At 38.9% G+C, this 23842-nt stretch overlaps 1 protein-coding gene across 1 annotated transcript in view; it reads right to left on the bottom strand.

The window, feature by feature from the left end:
* Positions 1 to 10638: 10638 nt before the first annotated feature.
* nudt14 (nudix (nucleoside diphosphate linked moiety X)-type motif 14) overlaps positions 10639 to 23842 on the bottom strand; it is a 29379-nt gene continuing 16175 nt past the window's right edge. The window contains 3 exon segments of the mRNA XM_039782326.1: positions 10639 to 16935; positions 18707 to 18986; positions 20831 to 20895. Of these exon segments, the coding sequence (XP_039638260.1) occupies positions 16686 to 16935; positions 18707 to 18986; positions 20831 to 20895 (595 nt within the window). The 3' untranslated portion in view covers positions 10639 to 16685.

The following is a 23842-nucleotide window of genomic DNA, read 5'->3' as shown; positions in this document are numbered from 1 at the left end:
CACATTTCTGTTGTTCATATTCTGCTTTTCCCATCATTTGTGAGATATTGAATGTAAGTTGATGTGCAAAAAAACGTTACTTTTTTTCTCTACTCTTGGTGCAAAAATATGTATCCCTTTATACATTTTCTAAACATATTCAATTTCACCAGTTCCCGGTCTTGTGTGTTCTTATTGAAATTGCATTTTTCTCTGCAGTATCCTGTTGCTGCTGCATCAATCAAATATCTTGTCTTGTCCCACAGTGTTAACGATACAGAACTACAGCATATTTATATGAAACCACTGCTCATGCCATTGGCAGTTGCAGCTGGTTTGCCTTCAGCTGATCTCCGTATTACACATGTTGAAAATGTCCACCTCGTTTGGATTGGTGACCCCAGCAACAAGTGCCTTTCTGCCATTTACCTCCCACCTGTACATCTATCCATCCATCCATCCATCCATCCATCCATACATCCATCCATACATACATACATACACAAAGACAGATGTGAACATTTGCACAAGCATCCTGTCTCAGTTTAAGATATTTGCATCACCTGGCAGCGTTGTCAGGTTGATTGTTGTTGACAGATGGCCAATGGTTGCTGTGGCTGTACCCATTCAAAAGGAACATACCAGTGTTTTTGCATGTTGTAATTCTCATAGAGCCCATTCTACTGTAAGTGATAAACATTTCCCAAAGCATGCTGTAGTGCGTTTTATCTTTCTTTTCTTTCAAACATAAAAACTTTGTATTTTTCTCTGTGTCTTTATATTTTACACCTTCAATGGCATGCAAGGGTCGAATGAGTTATGGGTGACATAGCTTATTTTATAGGTGGACAAGCACTCAGACTAGACGGTGCATTATCCTGGTATCTAATGTTAATTTGCAGAAATTTTTACTGTTTCCTCAGCAAAGGCCTGACCCGTCCAGAGTTCCAACATATGTTGTCCTTAATGGAATAAAGTTTGCTTGACTGTGCCCGCATTCTTATATTAACATTCTCCACATCCTAATGAAAAGAAGAAAGGAAGCAACATCAAAAACTCCTGTGACCTGTATCCATCTATTTATCACTTAGACTAAACTATATGATTGTGTAAGTTGTTTGTCCATTTTGTCTCTGTGAGTAAAAGATGCTGTATCATGCAATCAATTGAGTACAATGATGAATGGGTGAATGAGATGCAAATAAAGTGTGGCTGGTAAAAATAAGACCAAGTCTTTTCTAATATCGCTGCTCAGGCGTATGTGACATGCAACATGATACCACTTTCTGCTACCGTTTCTGACAAGGAAAACAAGAGAGAGAAGCTGCCAATCAAAGTGTATGTGACAGCACCCCCCTCTCCAACCCTCCATGTCTCTGTCTCCTTCTCATCAGGCAACTGCCAGCCCATCAGATAGGCCTTAAAGGAGGCCGTTGATAGCCTTAGCCACTGCAGACGCTTTGACTGGAACATTTCACACGCTGTCACAAGTACATGTGAGTGCCTTAAGTTGGATCACACCTAGTAAAGGGCCTCAGGTGGCAAAGGAACAGTGTGTATATGTGTGTTTGCATCTTAGTGTTTGACCAGTATGGGTTTTTAGCCATGCTAGTGGTGTAGCTCCTAAGGATGGCAATGTCGGTTTGTCGCTAAAATATTTCAACAACTACTGGATAGATGGCTATGGACATTTGTGTTCCCCAGAGGATGAATCCTAATAATTTTGGCGATGCTCTCTTCTTCACTCTTTCTTAAGCACCATCAGCAGATTTTGTATTTTGAGTGAAATGTCTTAGCAACATTAGGATGAATTGCCGGGAAATTTTAGACATTTATGGTTCCCAGAGGTTTAAGCCTACGGATTCCGTTGATCCTGACTTTTCCTCTAGCATCCCCATGAAGTTCACATTTTTGTATTTTAATAAAAAGTATTGGATGGATTGAATCAACATTTTATTACAGGCATTCATTTCCCCCCTCAGGATGGATTGCAATAACTTTGGTGATCCTGTAACGATTTATCCATCTGTTGTGCTAATTAGCTAATGTTAGCATGCAAACACACCAACCCCATTATCGGCCGCCGGACAGTCTGGCGAGGCCGTCTTCAGTCGGAGGACCCGGCGTTCATTTGGGCCGATTTGACTTGTTGAATCGGCCAGTGGGCCAGACCCACGTGACGCGTTTGTCCAATCAGCTGCCGGTTTTCATTTTTTGGGGCGACAATACAGATTAGCGCCGCCTGCTGTTATGGAGACGTATTACGTTTCGCACACGTGCAGAACGTACGCTCAAGTCGGCATCGCTTCGGTGTGTTCTGAGGGACTTTTTTGACCAACTAGGGGAGGCACCTTTTCTACCGACAGTCGGCCATAGGGTTGGTGTGTCAGAGCCTTAAGATGGTGAACATGTAAACATTACTTTCACTTCAGCATGTTTCATTGTCATTGTGAACATATTAGCATTTAGCTCTAAGTAAAGCCTCACAGAGATGCTAGCATGGCTGTAGACTCTGCCTTGAATACAGGCTGCTATATAACCAATATCTTGTGCTGAACCTACCGGTATTTAAAAAAAAAGATATTTTTCATTTTCATGCCCATAAAATTAAAAGCATTCTGTGCTTATCCTAAAACTGTTTTCATGTCATGCTGGAAATGCCTCCGTGAATGCATTTAGACCTCAATGATTCACTAATACGAGCCTCACTATTGAAACCGTGACTAATTAATTGTGAATTGTGACTAATAGTGATTCACCAGAAAAAACCTACATACATTTTGCCTTTACGTCAAAAATGTATCTCCAAAAAACCTGAAAATCAAAAGGAAATATGCAAAATACCTAAAGTTGATGATTTTAGATTTTAGATTTAAGAGACTAACATTAGTCCGACACAGCACCAAACTATAGTATCTCCCGAATACTAACAAAGGGCCTAGGGTGGTGTGTGCCTACCTTGTCCTCCTGTTTGCATACATGTGTGTGGGGCACAGAGAGAGGAGTGTGTGTGTGCAGGAGGAGAAGGGATTATGAGTGGGAGCGCTGTGGGGGGTTTGTGAGCCTCCAGGGGGGAGGTGAAGTGGATTTCTTCTCTCATCCATTTTTCATGGCTTTTCTCCTTTCAGATCTCCGGTCTCTGTACATACGGCTTCTCTTTTATCTTTAAGCATCTTTTGGGGACTCAGTGTGTGTGTCTGGTGGCGTTCAGAGGTGGTGGTGGTGGGGGTGTTGGTGGCGAGATGGGTCAGGGTTAAGTCATGCTGTTTTTATCAAGCTCTAATGACTATCTCACCACACTGGCTGCTAAGATGCTGCTCATTTGCTGATGTATTCAGGGGTTTAAATGTGGTATCAATTTAGAATCTTTGAATAAAGCGAAAGATTGCATTTTCAAATATGTAGTGAAGATGATGTGGTGAATCTGTATGTCTTCTACACAGATGAATGGATCATCTCGTAGGAAAATTAAGGAGGTCAGTCCAAGTGGACCATACATAAACAGTACTATGTAATAGCAGTTTATTTCCCTTGTGGATTAATTCACACGTATGCCTTTTAAAAGGGGCTTTAAATAATTAATTACTTCTTTTTTGTGACCTCTATGGTTCATCATGATTGACTGAACTTATTTCCTGGCCTCCATCCTTCCCCTTGAAGCACATCATGATCACCATGCAACATACTATTCTTCTAATTCCTGTTTGGATTGGCAGACAACAAATTTGAACATTAAAGTCATCATCTGTGTGGAGTTGGAGAGGTGTGACACTTGATCACTTATTTTGTGGTTTATCTTTTTTACTATAGCATACGTGATGAAAGTTTTCATACCAAAATGCCATGCAGAGTGAGTCCTGTTTCACACTTTGCACTTTATTTTACAGGAACATGTCCTGTTAGAGGAACTTATTAGTCAACCTAACCAAAACTATCCTCATCTGTCATCATAAAAGAGCATTTATAGGCCATATAGTATATGTCTTCGTATGTGACATGCTGAAAAAGGTCAATTTAAAGCTCAATGAGGTTTCCCACCTCAGAAATCCTATTATGTTCCATCGTATAAAGGTGACTAATTAGAGAAGTCGCCGGACCTGTCAAATCTGGCACCTGGTGACATCTTTTTACTTTTTCATTACTCTTGTCCTTGGCATGTTTGTTTTATCTGCGATTTTGCCGTGAAAGGGACCATGGGGCGAGAAAAGAGAAATCGATAACCAGAATTGAAGAACATCACGTTTATCTGTTTTCTGCACTTTTAACAAATCTAGATATTGGAGATATAAAAGCATATATACCCTATATCCCTTACTGTTCAGGTGAGAAAAAAAGTGTTGTAGCTACAGATTTTGTTGCGTTTATCTGCTGTAGAGATTCCCATCCATAGTTTAAACGTTGGTGTAAAGAATGGGGAAACTTATGGAAGAAACTACACTATGCATTGTGCCAAGGCTGGCAGAGGAATGTAGCTGTTCCAGCAGACGGTTGCAAGACGGTTATGCAAATGCTGGTGCATGCGTGCAGCCTTAAAATGATCAAAATACCAAACCCCATAGGAAGTACTTTTAGCAACTTCTAATGTGGAAAGAAATTATGTTATTATGTTATGTTGTAAAGTAACAAAAAAGCTGAGTGACTAAAATGTCAGATAGAATATCAGACACTGAAGTCTGAAAAAAGCATCCCAGATCTGCTACATGACTACACTGTGATGAAATGTTATGCCAATGTACGTTTTTTTATGTACAGTATTGTTACACTCTTTGCTGAATTTTCCAAGTAAAATGTTCTCATAACTGTCGAAGGCAAATATTTTGTGTAGGAGTGGAGGGAGCTGAGCAGTTTTATGCAGTCAACCATGTTTTTTAGTTGAAAAACTCTTAACCTAGAATGCATAGCAAATTAGTCCTGAAATCTGACTATAACTGGCCACAGGAGTTAAAACATGCTGACAGTTAAAAAAATGGCCAAGGAAGTATTTCATTTTCTTACTTTTTTTGTTGTCCACTTGTTTGTCTTTCTTTAGGGTGATGTTTGAATGCATAAAAACACATTTATCATAGTATATTTTTGCTTGCTCCGACTGTAACAATGCTACAGTAAAAGTATAGTGTTTACAACTGAAAAATAGTCGAAGCACCCTAAACAAGAGCAAAGCAGGCTCAGGAGTGTGATTGGTACAGCTCACCAGCTAGGGAAACTACTGTAAATGTGCCCTTGAGCGAGGCATTTAGCCCACAATGCAACAGTGTTCTCATAACCTAAACCACGTGAACATAACGCATATTGCATACTTGACTTCCCACATAGAAAATACAACCTCACGAGTTCCTTATGAAGACATTTTTTGCATTGTTAACCAGTTCTCATCATTTATTTTTCACCTGCCTTCTACCAGTACGCAAATGGGTAACATATTGATTACAACCTTCAGGTTTAGGAGTAAAGTAATCAAGTTTTTTTTTATTAATGAGGCCCTGGTGTTTCAGCGACTTTAGTTAACCCAGTTTTGTCCTTCAGTTCCCATGGTTGACTGAGCTATCAAGTGTGTAGAAAGGGCATTTCCGCTGCGATAAGATGAGACATGTTGGTCACCACTGACACCGAAGTGTACCTCTATCATACCCTCACGTTCTGCTCTGCTGATAGTACTGTATGCATTGTGTTTTCTCATGCAGATAGCTCAGATTTCATACAAGCCAGTCTGTTGCTGTTCAGGGAAGAGGAAAAGTGACAGACGTTTCTAAACTATCTGGAAATACACAGTTGGGTTTCAATAACAGTAGGCGAACACGGAAACAGTCAACCCACACAAAACACACACACACTCTCACACACATACACACATTTTTGAGAATGAAAAACCACAGTTACAATGTTAACCAGTTGGGCAAGTTTAATGGTACTTACATACTTTATGTCCTGTTTTTCCTGTTCATGCTTTGGAACCGATTTAGTAGTGGCCGTCCCCATTTAACCTTTTAGATATTTGACACATGACAACAAAATGAACGGTTGCTTATTCAAGGCACCCTTTCCTTTTGTGTATTTTCTGTGATGGCATGGCAACACCTAATACTTTACTGTTTATATTCTGTTGTTAAAACCTAACCGATCATGTCCAGGAAAAAGCTGCGATCCTAAAGCCCTTTGAACCTAAATTATTACTTATTTTTTCTCCCTCTCCTCCACTATCACCAAACTGTAAGAGACGAGATATGATGCTCAGATGACCTAAACGCTGCCTGCCATCTTTACTACTATGAATCACTGATTAAAGAGGATTTGCAGGACATTGTTCAGATTTATGTTCTTGTCAGTGTTAACATGGCAGATAAGACTCTTTCCACATATGGAGATACCTAAGGGGAGATTTGCTCTAAATCCTCCAATCCACCCCAGCATGCACAGCCCAGGACCTCGTAAATATACGTCACTGATAAGTACTCACACAAGGTTGCAAAAACAAAAAGAGCAGCAAAACCTTTACAGCCGGCTTCATTTTAGATCTTCAAAACAGAAACAGGTTATGGGTATTCACCTGGTTCCTGTCAAGGACTGTTTATCAGTCTGAACCAGTCCCCTCCTCTGCTCTTCCTCAAAGCACAATGCCATGTTAATCCAAGGTTATGACCTGACTGCTCGGGAGATGGGGGGAGAAGAGCAGCACATCTTGTAGTTATTTCAAGTGAAGGTTCGCTGAAAAAGTAGAAACGAAACGATCGATTACTTCATCCGATCAGGAAATTCAATTGTATATGCTATTGTTTAAGGAGCAGCATGATAAATATGAAGGGTTGTGAGTTTCCTAGCACGATTAGGAATAAGAAAACAAACCCGCTCTGACACATTTTTTGATCTTTGATTATTTATTATGACTGAACATCCCTCTTTGGTTAGTCTCGCTTTGCCAGACCCTCTTCCAAAAGAGGGTCTGAAGGAGGGTCTGGCTACTCCACATAGCATTCGGGGATGGGAGGAAAACGTGCTCTGGTTTAATGGCATTTCTTTAAATCAATCAGAATCGTCGTGGGCGGTGCTAAAATCCGCACAGAACCGCTGCAAAATAGTCGTGCGAGAGAAAACTCAGATTGGACAGATAGTCTAGCTAGCTGTCTCAATTTACCCTGCAGAGATCTGAGGAGCAGTTAATCATAGTCCTCATAAATCCACCGAATTTAAAATTCCAACACAAAGAAAGCGGAAGAAAACGGAAAATACATGCATCCGGCGGAATTTCATGCAGCACCGGTACAATCCCTAAAATGGACTGCGAAAGATATAGACTTCTCTTTGGTTAACCATGGTTGGGTTGGTTTTCATAATTTATCGACATACTGTATGCAACGTATGACCAAGGGGTTGCAAGTAGACATAGCTACACTTAAGAGGAGACTGTCCTAGAAAAATGAGGTTATCAGTTGTTTCAGCAAATGCCCCAAAACTCTTGTCCATCATGAACAAAGGACAAAGGACGATGTCGTATGACGTTATCATAGTGCCACAAAGTCTAAATATGAAGAAGGTCGATGTGGATGGATTGGTCAATAAATCTGTGGTTGTTGTTTGTTTCATACCGACAGTCAACCCTGGATTCTTTTAGCCACGACCAAGATCGTTCCCTCACCTTAACCATGTGGTTATTATTCAAACCATGACGAAGGTCGCCTAACGTTAGCAAAGTCGCCTTTTTAACACAAACTACAATGTCTCACTAACTCTAACCAAGTTGTATTTGTGCCTCATGTCTGCAGATGACATACAGTAGATTTGTTAAGATACAGAGGTTGACAAAAGTTAAAAAGCACACCTTCCCATATGTGGAAGATCTCATTTGCATACAGATGGAGAGTGTGTCAGAGTGTGCTGGAATCACTCTGGTATTGTGCACAGCAGTGTCTCCTCTCACTGCAGTGCTGGATCTTGTCTTTCATTCAAATGGCAGGTTTTAGCTCCCACCTGTGAATGGACTGCATTCAGACAGAGGGGTGGTAATCCATCTGCTGTGGTAACACACACACATACACACACATCCAGATGGTCTCTGGAGAAGCGAGACGTTCCATGTGTCCAGTTTCAAAGTAACAGGGACACAATTTAATTTTAAGCACCCATCCTTCCATCCATCCTTTTTAAAGTTGGATGACGAGGGGAGGATGTATTTACAGAATTGTTTTGCCATACACACAGTCTCTGTATAATTTTTTTTAGATAGTGATAGTAGCAAAGGGCCACAGGTTGGATTTGAACCCGGGCCACTGCCAAGGACTCAGCCTACATGATGTGCACACTACACCAGGTGAGCTAGAGGTCACCGGCCCCACACAATCTCTGTAGGAATAAGCTCGATTAGGGATTTGAACACAGAAAACTGAGCTGGAAATACTAGTTTGACATTTTGGTAAAAACGCTGATCTGTTTTCTTTTAAAGAGTAAGATGAGAAGGTCAATACTATTCTCAATGTTGTGTATTAAGTTATGGAGCGAGAGCCAGGTGGCGATTAGCTTAGCTTAGCTTAGCATAAAAACCGGAAGCAGCTAGCATGTCTCTCTCCAAAATTTGCTTACTAATGAACATGTATTGCAGTAAACTCCTGGAGTTTTGTCATCAAAGTAGCTAGGCAACCAGTTTTTACATTTCTGTATGTGTACAGATTAAATGAACATTATACAGCATGTTAATTAGAGAGCTTTAGAGTTCCTGATAGGTGTATTTTTTTATATGTTTTTGGACAGAGCCAGTCTAGCTGCTTCTACCTGCTTCCAGTCTTTTTGCTAAGCTAGGCTAATTGCCTCTTGGTTCTCGCACTGTACTTAACAAACAAGAGTAGCATCAATCATTACAACTAGCTCTTAAAAGTGTATAGGAGTATGTCCCAAAATGTCAAAAAAAACATTACTCTAGAATCAGATCCCTCTACATTTCATGCTGCGAAGTGATTGTCAAACCCCAAATCTAGAACCTTGAAAAGACAGTTTACTAATGGAAACAGCCCCTAATATTCATGTAAATGTACAACTGAACATGTTTTAAGCTGATACCCTGCGTTCAACTTCACAACGTGATTGCAGCAATAAACCACCAGCTGACCCGTGTTTCAGAACCACCCAGCAAAGAAGCAGAGGGTTAAACGGTTCTCTTCTTCTCTTTCTTAATGTCATCAAGGTCAAAAGCTATACATGAAAATGAAATAAAAACCTGTCAAGTATCTAATCAGGTTTGTCTATAGTGTGCTTTTTTGCAAGAGTGACATTACCAGAGAAGACTGGGAGGGAGTATATAAGTGTGACCTGTTGTCATTTTGTTCCCAAGCAACATGCTTTTAAGATCGCAACAGATGTGTGGCGTTGGAATTTAAAAAAATGTTATATGAAGTGAAAGTGATATAGAAATAGTCATGCTTGGGAGACAAGTTTTAGCGATAAAGTTGAAGCAAATATTAGACTGTTGATTGTTGATAATTAAAGTAAAGTTGAAGAGTAATTTTTGTCTTTGAAAGGAAATGTTGTTCAGGTTTCCTTACACTTGTGCACATACACACCTCTGCTAGATAAAATCATCTCCACAGCACAGCAGCTTTTATTTTCTCCCTGGCTAAATGTGAGAACCCTGCTTTCATTTCTAGGAAACCATAAATCAACATGCCCATCAAGATGGTCTGTAGAATTTACATTTGCTCTGGGTTATCTCTAATCAGGATGTTTGTTCAAGAGAGATGATGGGTATCAACGGGCTGCTGACAGATTCATGTAAGCAGCAGGTAGAGTGCTGTGGATATTTAGTCAATCACAGAATACTTGGTGATCTCTGTTCTTTCAGTTTCCTATAGAAGTGAAGTCAACTGTTTCACCACTTCATGCAAATTTGTCAACTTATGAAAACATGAAGAATGGAAGAGATTGGAGTGCTTCTTGGAACTTATATTAGTGATAAAAAGGCAGTTCTCTTTGGAATCGAGGAAGAAGCCAAGGCACTTGTCTTTTACGAAAAATGTATATAAAATGCCTTTAATGCATCTGGCACATTCTTAATAGAATAAGATAAAAACAACTTTAACGCGTTTTGGTGTCCAGCCTTCTTCAGGAAGTTACAGTAAGAATGTGGCAGATGCATTAAAGGCAGTTTATAATTTTTTTTCGTAAAAGACGAGTGCCTTGGCTTCTTCCTTGATGTCTTATGAAGACATATTTTGTGTTATAACAACTGTGCTTTACTATATTATCATTCATTTTCTGTTCATACACGAGCCTCCACTTGTTGTTTACAGGAGTTACAGCTGTTGACACATTAATAAACTTATATCGGCTTACAGCTACATTACAGTGTGTTGTACAGCAATTATTAAAAGTGTATATACCGTTTATAAATGCTAAATAGGGGGAGTTAAAGTCAAGTGTGGCCAAATTTGAATATTCCTTTATTAATGAAGGGACATGTGCAAGACTCAAGAGCCAAATGTAATACTTTAAAACCCTTCTAATATGACTTGCAATTCCATTTTAGCGACCAAATAACGATGTTTCTAACTCAACTCAATGATACTTCTGCAACTACTCACTTTTATACCACTAACCTTATTCTGTAGTGACTGTGGCATTCTAATGCTAAACTCTCCTATAAGCTTGAAGTGATTAAATAATTACAGGACAAAAACATTACGTTTTGGGCATCAAACCCATTTTATTTAAACTTAATGCAGTTTAATCCAACACAGTTAGTGCACATGCAAAGTATCATATTTAAATATATACTGTATGTTTGTACCAAGTGTCATGTTTTAAAAGTGTTTAATATTTCAACATTTAGGTAATAAATTAACAAAATTTAAACATTACAGAAAACACTGCCCACAATGAGTATACACTTTTAATAAAGCATAAATACATGATAAATTTGTAAAACTGCAATGTTCGTGTTTGTACTTTTTTTTCTCCAGAAAATATTTTTTTTTTAAACACAAATTCAGTTAAAGACACCAGAAATGAAAAAAAATTTAAAAAATCACAATTGGACAAATTTCTTCAGATCTTTACAATGAGAAAAATCATAATACTTCTTTCACTTAAAGGTATTATGTGTAGAATTTTCACTGAATATTACACTACCTAACAGAACATGTGCTACACTTTATAGTCACTATGAACAGCATGATAGCAGCAAATCTGATTATCTTCCCCGTGTTTCATATTCAGCTACCAGTCTGCCAATAAAGACGCAAACGCGACCGACTTCATCCAAAATCAAAAGTGCCTTCTCCAACAAACAAAGGAATATTGAGTAGATCACCAGAGGTCATGTTGAAACTGCCACATCCGTGATCCAAGTTATAATTTAACAGTAATTAGAGAATACTACACATAGCACCTTTAAAAAACATGTTCATGATTAACTGTTGCTCAGCTCATGATCATTGAATATACAGTAAGAAATTGTCAAACAAGTGCACAAACCATTAACAGAAAATATAAATAAAAAACCATCACAGTTGAAGAAGCAACTACAGCATAGCCATGGGGGTACATCTATAAAAGTCTGGTACCAATGAATTAAGTATTCAGTCACAGAGAACAACTGAGAGCTGACATTTCTGACATGTTGCTGAGAATTTGATATGTCAGCGCCTTTGAACCACGCAAACGGACACAACATATTTTCGCTATGTGCCTGAGTGATGGAGGTAGAAACGTCCAATGCTGGGCTAATGGTTAATTTCCAGCATAGGAAAGAATGAATTATACAACCATTAATAACCTCATATATTAGTGTTTTATTCAATAGAAGTAGCATATGGCTTACCAGTGGCACAGTCTGCAACCTCACTCTGGACTGTCAAAAGTGCTTTTACTTTTGTCGTAGAGGGGAAGGCTTGTCGCGCGATGGGAGACTTAAAGGTTTAATTCAACATTTCGGGAAATACACTTATTCGCTTTCTTGCCGAGAGTTGGATAAGAAAAGACTGATACCGCTCATGGCTGTACAGTACATATGATGCTACAGCCAGCAACCGGTTATCGTAGCTAACAGCTAAAGCTCACTAATCTGGTTTAATCCATACAAAAAAGGAAGTGTAAAAGAGATGCTTCTCCGCTTCACGAGGGGTTATTTGTCAAACTTTTTCTTTGCCAGGACCAGCTGCCAGGCAACCAAAAGCAGTGACTGGTCCCAGCCAAGAAAAAGTCTGGTATTGATCCCATATAAAAAATGAAATTTGTACACTTTTTTTGTGTTAATTAATGAGCTTTAGAGGTGCGGGTAGGCAGATTTTGTAACCTTTTCTCAGAGCCAGGCTAGCTGTTTCCCCCTGTTTCAAGTCTGTATGCTAAGCTACAGTAGCCAGCTACTGGCTGTAGATTCATATTCACCGTACAGACATGAGAGTGGTATGAATATTGTCATGTTACTCTCAGCTAAAAAAAAACAAACGAATAAGGAGATTTTCTAAAAGGTTGAACTTTTATCTTTAAGTCCTCCAAAAACACTGCCAATGACCAGTGTTACCGACCTTTACATGGCTTCTATTAGAATAAAGTCAACCCCATGAGAGTTCAGAGTTTGGCTTCAAACTAAAACTTTAGCATTGTACGCAGAAAAACACACATAGGTTTAAAACTAAATGAGATTATAAAAACATAGCCTGTCACATCTGAATAGCTTATAAAACTAATAAAAAAATGTTTGAGTATAAAATAGACTGGAGGTCTGATAACAGATCAACTTGTGAGTTTTGACTCCACAGGTGGAATAAAAATAAAATACAGGCCTCAGGTAAATTAATTTTCCATCATATCTTTCACTGCCTATATAGAGAAGCTGGCTGAACCAGCTGAACCTGAAGTGCTGCCACGCTGGTTGTGTCTTTTCGCAACTGAATTCTCTGCAACAATCAAGCTGAAATCACAACATCTTTAGACGTTAGAATCGATCCCTCCCACTTGCAGCTGCTATCTATTTTTGTGGATGCCACTTTTGTTTTGTCAGTGATTAAGGCTGCTGTACGTCCTCTGTGATGTTCACTAAATGCACTCGACTTTCAGTTAACAGCTGGAGGGAAAGTGTAGAGAAATATGTACCGGGGTTGGTTTTTCTGGTTGATGCCGCCCACAGTGACAAGCCAAAGGAAAAGGCAAAGAAAAGCCTTTGTGTTTTTGCAATAACTTTCCTCAAAAAGAAAAAAAAACTATTTCAGCCAAAAGAGAAGTCACATGGCAGTTCTCCACATTTGACAGGCACATGAAGTTACAGACTGGCCTTAAAAGTTGAAATGGCTTTGTCACATTTTACATCAAGCCAAATCAGAAGCAGTTGGCCTCATTTCAGCAAACAGATTTCTTTTTAAATACACAAGAGGATTTTTTTGATTATGATTATGGCTAACCTATTTCAAATGTGGGCGACAGATACGTTTCTAATGAGTCATTTCAAGACAAAAAGTGACCATGTTTATTGTTTTCCACGATGGGTTCATCTCATACTAGATAGGATGGAAAACTGTGAGCACCATTGGGAATATTTTATTAAGGTTCTCCATTAAACTTCACTTAGACTTTATTCAACTTAAGACTAAAGAAAAGATCACATGGAAGAAGAAGATTGAGGAAATAAGGAAGGTAGGGGACCTAATGAGTATAAGGTGCCAACAATCTAACTTAGTGAAAGCTAAAAAAAAGATATTATGGTGGATTGTTATCATAATGTAAAAAGTAGTTAAGGGAATATTGTTTAAAAGCCCCTTTATAGTGTTACAATGTGTCATTTTATAATTTACTCTACACATAACTCTACACATAAGTTGTCCAGTGGTCATTTCATGGGATTCCAAAAGGTGCTTCAAATTTTTTTCTAAACTTGATAAAGTAGATACATCCTGTAGTTTGTATACGTTTGAAATTTTGCATCCACATTTACGAATGACATCAACAACACAGAGAATCTGATTTAGTGTTTGGACATCAGGTTTCGGTGCTAATTTGAAAGAATGTAAATCAATTACGCAAATGAGAGTCATCTTTCCTCTTGCAAAGAAAATAAACAAAATCAAAATGATTTAAGCAGTTCCAGCAAACATATAGAATCCTACATCAAGGAATGATCTTCGATGGGCTGAAGGGCAAAGAAGCTCAATGATAGCAACGTAGGGGGGGGGGCGATAAATATGGCTTAACGGTTCTGCATATATTCCTACACAACCTGGGAGCTAAATAGTCGACCCGGTGTGTTAAACATATTTAGTTTGGTTGATTCAAAAATTGTTTTGTGCAGATAAAAATGCATTTCGACATCAAGCAGCAGCAGATAAATGCGTTGATGCGCCTGAAACTGATGCTCAGTCCTCTTCTAAGAGAACCTCGGTGAGATCTAGTAGGGACAAGTACATACACCTAACACACCAATGGAAATGACCAAAACACAAGGGGTTATGGGTAAAAGAAGACAAATGTTCACTTGATTGTCAGCTGTTCCTCCGGCTTAAAAAACCCTGAAGAACTAAATAAATGCTGAACTGGTGCTCATATTCATCTGGAGTATTTCCTTCATTTTTACACCAGAGTTCAGACAAATCCATCAACAGGAAGTTGTTTTATTGGGGACTAGGTTTTGTTTTTGTTCAATAGAACATTTTTAAGATTTCACCTCCAATATGTTCAAAGTGCTATTACCTTTGAACTCTTACAAATAACTCTAGCGTACAGCACCTTTTCATTTTATCTTGAAGTCAACAAAGTTATTCTGGCAAGTCTTTTTTTGTTTCCTTTTTTTAAATGACCATTACATTTTTACTCACTATATTTTTTTCTCACATACTTCAAAACTTTGCAGGTGCACCAAGAAGAGTACTTTTCTTATTATCTAACTGTAATCATGTATAAATAATGAGGTGTGTTTTAAGTGAGCAGTCATTTTCTAAAAACAGTATTGTCTTTTTTCAAAACTTGCATATTTTTAAGGAAAACTACAAGGGGGAATTTCTTCTTTTTTACATATTGATTAATAAATGAAGTACCAGCCCTTTTTGAATGAAGAAAAATACTAACATATAGTAAGAACTGTGTTGCCTTTAAACTGCAAGTGATTTTGAAATAGAATAATATAATAACATGCTGGTCATCATCGCATCCAGAGATCCACCCTGAATATGACCAAAACTTTGACTATTTGGACCTGAGATTTTGGCAAACTGCTGTTGAGATTCACTTTGTGAGATCAGGTTTGCGTGTTAATGACCATCCGAGATTTACGACACAGAACCCCCCCCCGAAATGAATTATGACCAAAGGCAATCTTTTAGATGGTTTAAATCCTTTTAAAATATGCTCCTACGCTTGCATTAATATGTTCAAAATGAACTCTCTAGAAATTGATTGTAACAAAAATGATAAAACAAATGGAGGATTTAGCCTTCATACAGTGTCTTCTCTACTGTATTTCCAGTTTTTAATCGCAGAAAAAATATACGCAAAAGAGAGTAAAAAGAATTCCTTCAAAACTCAAAAAACTAAATCAATACCGTCCGCTGACATGTTGCAGGCCAAATATCGGTAACTCAATGCAGGATTGTGCTTGAGAACAATGACAAATTTATAACCGAGATTAGGGCCTTGGGTGCAGGGATGGGTAGCTGAATGCTTTTTCAGTGATGTGTGAAACTACCTAACTCACATTTTCCACTTCACCTGTAGAAGAAAAAGCCTGCCAATATGTCCACTGGCTTGACTTTGTAAAGATTTTCTACCATTGACACTGAGTGATTGTTTAGCACGGGGTACTATGATAAGTATTGCTTAAAGGCTGTGGATTAGAGAAATTAACTGAGGCGTGCTTGAACAAGTGGTGGTTAAAACACACCGAACACCTCAATCGTTGCAAGGCCCCACCATTGACTAGCATAGTTTTTGCATTACTGGATCATGGATTAAAGGAATACTCCACCGTTTTGCTTTTCTTTTATTTTTTTAACCATATCTATATCTTAATGGTTCAAGTAATGACCAGTACAAAAAGGTAGCCATTTTTCATATGATGTGTATTGTCATTTTCGATGCAGACTTCCTCTGGCACACTTTGTTAAGCAACTATTTGCATCAACTCCAATGCAAATATTAACATGCTAAAATGTTAGCAAACCGAGGCTAACCACGGGCATGTGGCTGGTCAGCATCACAAAGTTTGCAATGAATGCTGGGTGTTGTAGGAATGCTTGAAACAAGTTGGAATTTGACTGAAAGCAGAATGGTAAATGGCTTTTTCTTAGCCAGTATCAGGTGTATTTAAAATACTATTTAGCTTTTTTCAAATACAGGTAACATTCAAGAGCCTACACTGAAGGCAGTGGAGTATTCCTTTAATCAAGGGCAGGCAAATGAAATCAGTGATATGCAGCCATTTATAACAGATGGCACAGTAAATGAAATGATTAACAGACTTAAAAAAAACATCAAGAAGAGATAAATGTGCCAGTGACAACCAGCTATGGCAAATATGTTTTTAGGACAAAATATTAAGACCACATGAAACTCAAAAAGGTAAACGGGACAAAACTTAAAGATACCTGTTGGCAACAAGACAAGGGGCCCACCTTTCATCATGTACCAATAAGCACAAAGGCAATACAGGATGAAGGGCCATGTGGGGAAGTGTGGATGTGCTGGGCCTGTGTTTGATCTAATTTGGAATAAACAGTATAAAGAGGGTTGGTTAATACTAGTTACACATTGGTGGAGATCTTGTACTTGGGAGACATGTTATTATGGAACCAGATGAAACTAAATATGACGCCCATGGTTTTGGGTATACGCTCGTCGTAGGCGAACGTCATGGCCTCGTGCAGCGGGACTTTGACCACCTCGATAAGCTCTCCCTCCTTTGGCTCACCTCCACCTGCGCTCACACAGTTGTCATCAGACACCTCGGCGTAAAACATGGTCTGCTTGGCGCCTGTTACACCTACGCCTGACCTGTAGAGGGGGGAGAGATAAGGGAAAGAAATAATAAAACTGGTATCTAGGTACAGTATGTTTGCAATTATTCCTCACGTTTTTACACAGGGCTGGATATCGTTTGAATACTTTAAACACTGGGTCCAATAACATAACCAAAACTACCAATGCCAAAACTTTCGGGATATCTTTTTTTTTTTTTCTCTCAACAAATATCCAAATGAATCAGTGTTTCAAGTTGTCAATTCCATAAATTAGGAGACTTTAATTATAAAATTACATTACAAAATTTGTGTGGCAGAGACAGAAATAATAATAGTCCCTATTATGGCTCAAGCTCCTAAAACCATGGACCCTACAGTTCCCATAATCCAACTTGATAGTGTCTTTCTTAAGACCTGCCTGGTTAACACCCACGTTTTTTTAAATTCCTAGCCCCACAGATGTAGGCTTTCTGTTATTCATTTGTAATCTCAACAAATGAAAGAATGTAAAACTCGATCTTTGAATGCTAAGCAACATACATAAACACCAGGATTTTGCAGGAACTTCTTTGCCATTTAAACTAAACTGACCTCAGGCTGCCTACTATTAGCACAGAACTTCGCCACACCATGCGTCGTCAAAAAAACCAGCGGGCCTGAATAACCTGAGTACCTATCTATTTATCTAATGGAAGCAACCTAAACACTAACAAAACAAAACAAAACAACACCAACAATGTTCGGAGAAGAGGTCAAAACAAGCGCACAGTTTTAAGAGCTGTCAGTCAAAGGTGTCCAGCTGCTGCTGTTTAATGTGAGACTGTTCATCTCCTGGAACTTGAAACTTCTGTGTCAAGATATAGTGAGCTAATAATATGTTGACAAAGATGAATGCTGCTTTCCAGCTCACTTGCACAACCTCAGCACATGTAGTTTTTCTTCTTTAGTCCAATCTCTGATCATCATGAGACTTCCTCTAAAATTCACCAACTTAAGGTTACTTTTTTTGAATCTTAATATATTTCCACCAAAGTAATTTTTTTCAAACTGGATTTATTTAAAAGGAATGCTTTACTTTTGGGTGCATCATATTATGTGGACGTTCAGAAAGCTACATTTAAAGCGATACTCCACCCAAAATTGAACTCATAAACTCCAGACTGCTTCTATCCTACCTGGCTCACTGTTTAGCCCACTTCTGCACTTTGGTAAGCACAACACCAAACCCAGCTGAATTGCTTCAAAAATCCTGACGATTGAGTGGGTAGTGATAGAGAGGAGGAGGAGGAGGAGGAGGAGGTCTGGAACCAGCCTACATCCTGAGTATAGTGGTTGACAGTGGAGAAGTGGTTTAATAAGTTTCTGTAGACTGTAAAAAAAAAAAAAAACCTTACCGCCATGAAAACCGCTAACTTTAGGAACTCATCCGTGAAGATCTTTTCTACTCTGCTGGGGTGAGTGTTTGATGCATAAAAGGTTTGGAATGGACTATCACTCTTTTAAAAGGCATTTTGATTGCAACCTGGTATTGAATTGAAAAAAATGAAAACAAATCTGCAAATGTGGGTTATTGCTGAGTGAACTCAAGGAGGTTCAGAAATATAAATGAAAATGATAGAAATAGGACAACAGGATATTAATTGTTAAGGGACAAGAAATCCAGTGGGAGTGACTGAAGCAGATATTCAAAAGACAATGAAAATCCTTGTCCTAAAAAGGCCTCTGTCAAGTTTATTTACTTACTTAAATAGTATTTCTTAACTTTAACTTCATCTAAGATATTTCCCTACTGCAAATCAGCTAACCTGTAAGAAGTAATCCTCTTCAGTTTAGAGGCAGGCACATCGTAGCCACACTCCTCCAGCACCTCCTGCCGGGCGATCTCCTCCAGAGATAGGTCGGGTTTGTCCTACAGCCGCACAGAGGCCAGAGGTGAGGCTCACTGAGGCCCACTGAGCAGCTGCCACTGGGGGCCCGACCACTGCCCTCCGGATAATCAGGGGCTTTATCGGAGCCCCTCCTCTAATTTTTTTCGCAGCAGACTAGTAGGCGGCTGGGTCCTTTCCCACTCACACATGTATACAGCTGGTGGTGGAAAAGACAGAAAATATTGTTATCCCTGAAATTATTGTCATTACATTTTTGCACACATATTTATTTGCCATTTTTTGGATTATCTAACCAATTTTGCCACACCATTCAAAAACATTTTACTGAAAAAAAATAAAAATTAAGGATGAGGGCATATACAATTTTACAGAAATTTACATTGAATTAGTACCAGCTCCTCAACTGGATTTGCAGTTTTTTGTGTTGGTCAGATAAAAAAAAGCTATTTGAAGATGTTGAACCTTGGGCTGTAGAAAATTGTGATAGCCATTTTCCGCTATTTTCTTACATTTTATAAACTATGATTAATTAATTAAAGGTTACCTATTATGCTCATTTATCAGGTTCATACTTGTATTTTGTGTTTCTACTAGAACATGTTTACCTGCTTCGATGTTAAAAAAACATTATTTTTCTCATACTGTCTGTTTGAATATACCTGTGTTCACCCTCTGCCTGAAATGCTCCATTTTAGCGCCTGTCTCTTTAAGCCCCCCTCCTGAAAAAACCCAGTCTGCTCTGATTGGTAAGCATTTTCGGGTCTTCTGCATCAGCGGTTTCGGAGTCTCTACACCGTCATTGTAGCCGGGGAATGACTGTAACAGCGCTGTAGCGGCACTTTCTACCTGTATTTAGTATAGTTGTGACATCGCAACGTTACAAAAGTCCTGACAGCTCGTTTAAAGGCACAGTTTCTGAAAACGGGATGTGTGCATTTCTCTGAGGATTTAAAAAAATATATATTTTCACCTTTAATATTTGCACCTCGAACCTGCTTAATTGTCAAAAAAGACATGGGAATCTCACTTTTTACAATATGGGACCTTTAAATGGAAAAGTAATTGACATATTAACAATTGTTATAACAGTTGCAGCCCCACAGGGTGCATGCTAATTAATGAAAGCTTCCCTGTACAGGTACAATGCTTTAACACCTTAACAAAGCTGATTCAATTGGAAATAGCAATTCAATAGATAAAGTTACTAGGACAGCACTCCGATTTAAGATTTGTATTGCCACGAAACGGACGATATGGGCGGCGCCCTTCCTCAGCGTGTGCGCAGACTATTACAAACAATACTACACGCACAGGTGGGTTTAATTACACCATTACACCGTTAATCATCCACAACTAGCACAACAATCGCAACGGAGGGAGCCACAACCAATCCAGATAAGGGTTAGTAAACACAAACCAAAACATAAATAAGCAGTGAAAAAGAATTGTGGTACTTGATACAATGTCTATGTGAGTTGAGCTCGTCCAGTCTTATTTTTCACAAAATATCAATTCAATGAAATATTAAGATATAATTATCCAGATATCAAATCAGTACAACATCAGGGTTTCCAGCAGCGTTTTTTTATAGCGGAGGCTAAGCCTTTATAGTTCGATACCAATAAGCTGACCAACAGATCGTACACTCCCTGTTAAAAAACAAACGTCATTCTAGATTGGAGACAAACTGATTTCTTTTAGATAAAGGATTTTTTTTAGAGCAGCAATGAGAGAGGAGAGGAAAAAGAAATATCAATGCCCAGACTTCCTTGAATTTAGCACACTGCGGTGTGGAACAGTCCCTGGCGACGTCTAACAAAGGAGGTTAGGCTGCTTTGTAACAGGGCCTCTTGCGGTCTATTTATGAGTCTGTATTGTTACTAAGATCCAGTAGAATAAACAGGGAGTGTAATGTACTGCCTTTTTAGTGAAAGTGCCCACAGGATATCCAACAATCTAGATCTAGCTGGGGGACAAATAGAAAATGAATTAACTAGAATATAGAGAACAAGTCTCCTGCTTTGTGCGGTTAAAACGTACCTGGGCGGAACTGCTTGACAAGGACAAAACAGTGTGAGCTGGTGTTGAAGATCAGCACTGATACACTGAAGGAAAAAAAGAGAGAAAAAAGGTCAAGTTTAAGTAAAAGCATACAACTTTTTCTGATAGTAAATCCCTTTTCATACATGATACATCATGGTAATGTCTTCCGGCATATAGGAGAATGTGTGCTAAGGAGAGCAGCCGGTCATGGCTGGATCAGCTTTTTAAAAACCCCAAGTTATCAAAAAAGATATGAGTAGGGGTCAAAACCAGTGTCCGAGGAACATCCAGCATTTTGGCATGGTGGGGCCACAAGTACTCTAGGCATGTGAATCTGAATCTTTTTTAGGATCAACCTGACAAAGTAAGAAAATACTAAAAACAACAAGGACAAGCCCCTTTAACAAAAATGCTAAGGAACTAAATGATTAAGATGAATGGACATGCTAACCATTAACTCTAAATCAGAATACCATGTCCCGTCCAGTTTATCTTTCTATTGGACAATTCATATTGGACAGTAACTAAAAGGGCAGATATCATCCAAAAACTGAGCCACTAGACATTGGCAGTAAATTTACATCACACTGACACTTGTGGCAACGCATATGTGGACAGCATAATTTGGGCTCAAAATAGAGGCTTAAAAGTCTGACTAAACTACCAGAAATTAAAGCATGAACAAGGGGCTAAATTCTAACAAAAAAGGAACAGTCATTGAAAAAAAAAAAGGCCGTATAACACATGTCAAAACACCCATGCCTGTTGTTTTAATGCTAACCAATACTCCATCCGCATCCTGTATCAAGATACACCACTATCCTATTTCCCAGCGACGCTGCACAATATAATTGTGACTATATCACAGATAAGGGGCGTTGTACGGCCTGACGCAAAGCAGAGGGCCGACAAATGTCTTAGCTTGACAACAACTTTATGTATGGCACGTCCGGTATGCGCCATGTGCATCAAATGATGCGGTGTTGCCCTAAACACTTAAACTCTTTGGCGTTTGTCAACTAAATTGTATGTAAAAGTTATGCATTACACTATGTGATGAAAATCTAAAAAATGTGACTGACTAAATGCTGAAACAAGATGAAACAAAAAATGATACTGAAACTAAAATCCCTGAAAACCTGAACACTAATTAATACATAATTCCAGATTTAAACAATGACTGTCAACACGCAGGATGTGGAGATAAATAAGAAGGAAGATCAGTGTGATATGCTTCACCACTGGCACCCAGTAAATTGTCTACACACAGGTGGTTCACTGCGGTGACTGCGTGAGCGCTGCCAGTGGAGACTTGAGGCCTGGGGTCGGTGTTGGGAAAGCGGATGTGTCTGAGGCGGCAGGAAGCCCTGCCCTGTCTTTCCCATGGTGAGAGGACATTATGGGACATTGCTACAACTTGTTTCTACATGTAGCTACAGCGCCTGGACTGATACGGATTTAATATCTGCTTACAATACAGATATTTAAACTCCAATGTCTATTTTTATTAACAATATGTAAGAATGTCAGCTGACGTGGGCGTCAAGCATTGTAAGGCTCTGGTGATCATTAACACACAGACTGGGACTACAATCATGCTTTTGGAGATTGAAGCCTATGTAAACACAAGTGTACATTTGGGCAAAAAATGCCTAACAATGCTAGATCAATAGCTATCAATAGCTTCTCGATGTGTAGGAAGAAAACAAATTATTTCTCGGCTGCTGATTAAAAAGCCTCTGGGCCATTTTAAGGGCCTCATATCTGGGCTCAGCCAGCTACAGAAACCTCTGTCACTTGTTCATCCACGTCCCTCCTCCATCACTTCTTCCCTATGTTGATCATGTCAAAGAGAGTAGCCAACAAATTTCAAGATGGGATTCACTTCATAAATTACAGTACTTCTTTCCCCAAAAACCCTTCAGCAGGTACACCAAACATCTGAACAATAAAAAAAACAGTGCTGATATTTGTGAACAGCCTACAGCTGTAAAAGATAGTGATGCGGGGGTGATATCGCCACCGTAGAGTAGAAGTATGGATGATGGATGAGATAATGTGGTAGATTTGGGCTAAAAGTGGGACACACAGGCCTGAGGCATGGAAGCTGTCCCCTGAGGCCCGCCTGGCTCTTGTTGTGCTGTTCCACACCATTACAGCTGTTCTACAGCTTCCCGCTGAAGAAAAATGCCCTAATGGTTAAACCAAGAAGCAGGCTAAACGGACGCTCAGGACTTTTCATGCACCGTTAAGCTTTCTCTGTGGGGCTTCTGGCTGGACAGCGGGAAAACTGGGTTATGCCAGACACAAGAGGAGCAGGACTAGGGTTGTGCTGCAAAGCTTATGGTATTAAGACACTATCATCAGGTCCTTGTTGTACAAGGAAATAATTGGGCGCTAAATAATAAATTTTCTCATACCAGAACTGAGGCAATGGCATTGGGCATGACCAACAACTCTATTCTCTTTTCTTTTCTTTTAGTTCTTTAAACTTTTGCTTATTGAGATATTTTTTTTATTCACCACATGAAAACATAGTTAGATTTGAAGTTTTTAATGTCTGTTTTTCAATTTTCTCTACTCATAACACCCCATAATTACATGCAAAATATATTTTAAGAAATCTCTTTTTAGAACACCCCTTGTAGAACACACTTAATTGTGGGTAGATGCGTATCTTATTTCCTTTAAAGGACAAATCTGGCTCAAAACGAACCTAGGGGTTAATAACACATGTGTACCGAGTCAACCGTTCTCTGGAATTTGTTTTCAAGCTAATCGAATGTGACCAGTTTTATCACAAACCGCTAATTAGCTTATAATGCTAGTCGTCGGGGCAAGGGTAAAGTAAAAAGAAATCGCTATTTTTATACCACTAAAAAGGCTCAAAATAGCACCACACTTCCACGGTAGCATAATGAGGGTCCCTACATGTAAACCGAAGCATTGAGAACTCTAAGTGTACAGACAGTTTATTAATTAATTAATATATTTTCCCAAGATGGCGCC

Source organism: Perca fluviatilis, chromosome 18, assembly GCF_010015445.1.
Source record: "Perca fluviatilis chromosome 18, GENO_Pfluv_1.0, whole genome shotgun sequence".
Lineage (NCBI taxonomy): Eukaryota > Metazoa > Chordata > Actinopteri > Perciformes > Percidae > Perca > Perca fluviatilis.
This window is presented reverse-complemented; position numbering and strand designations above follow the sequence as displayed.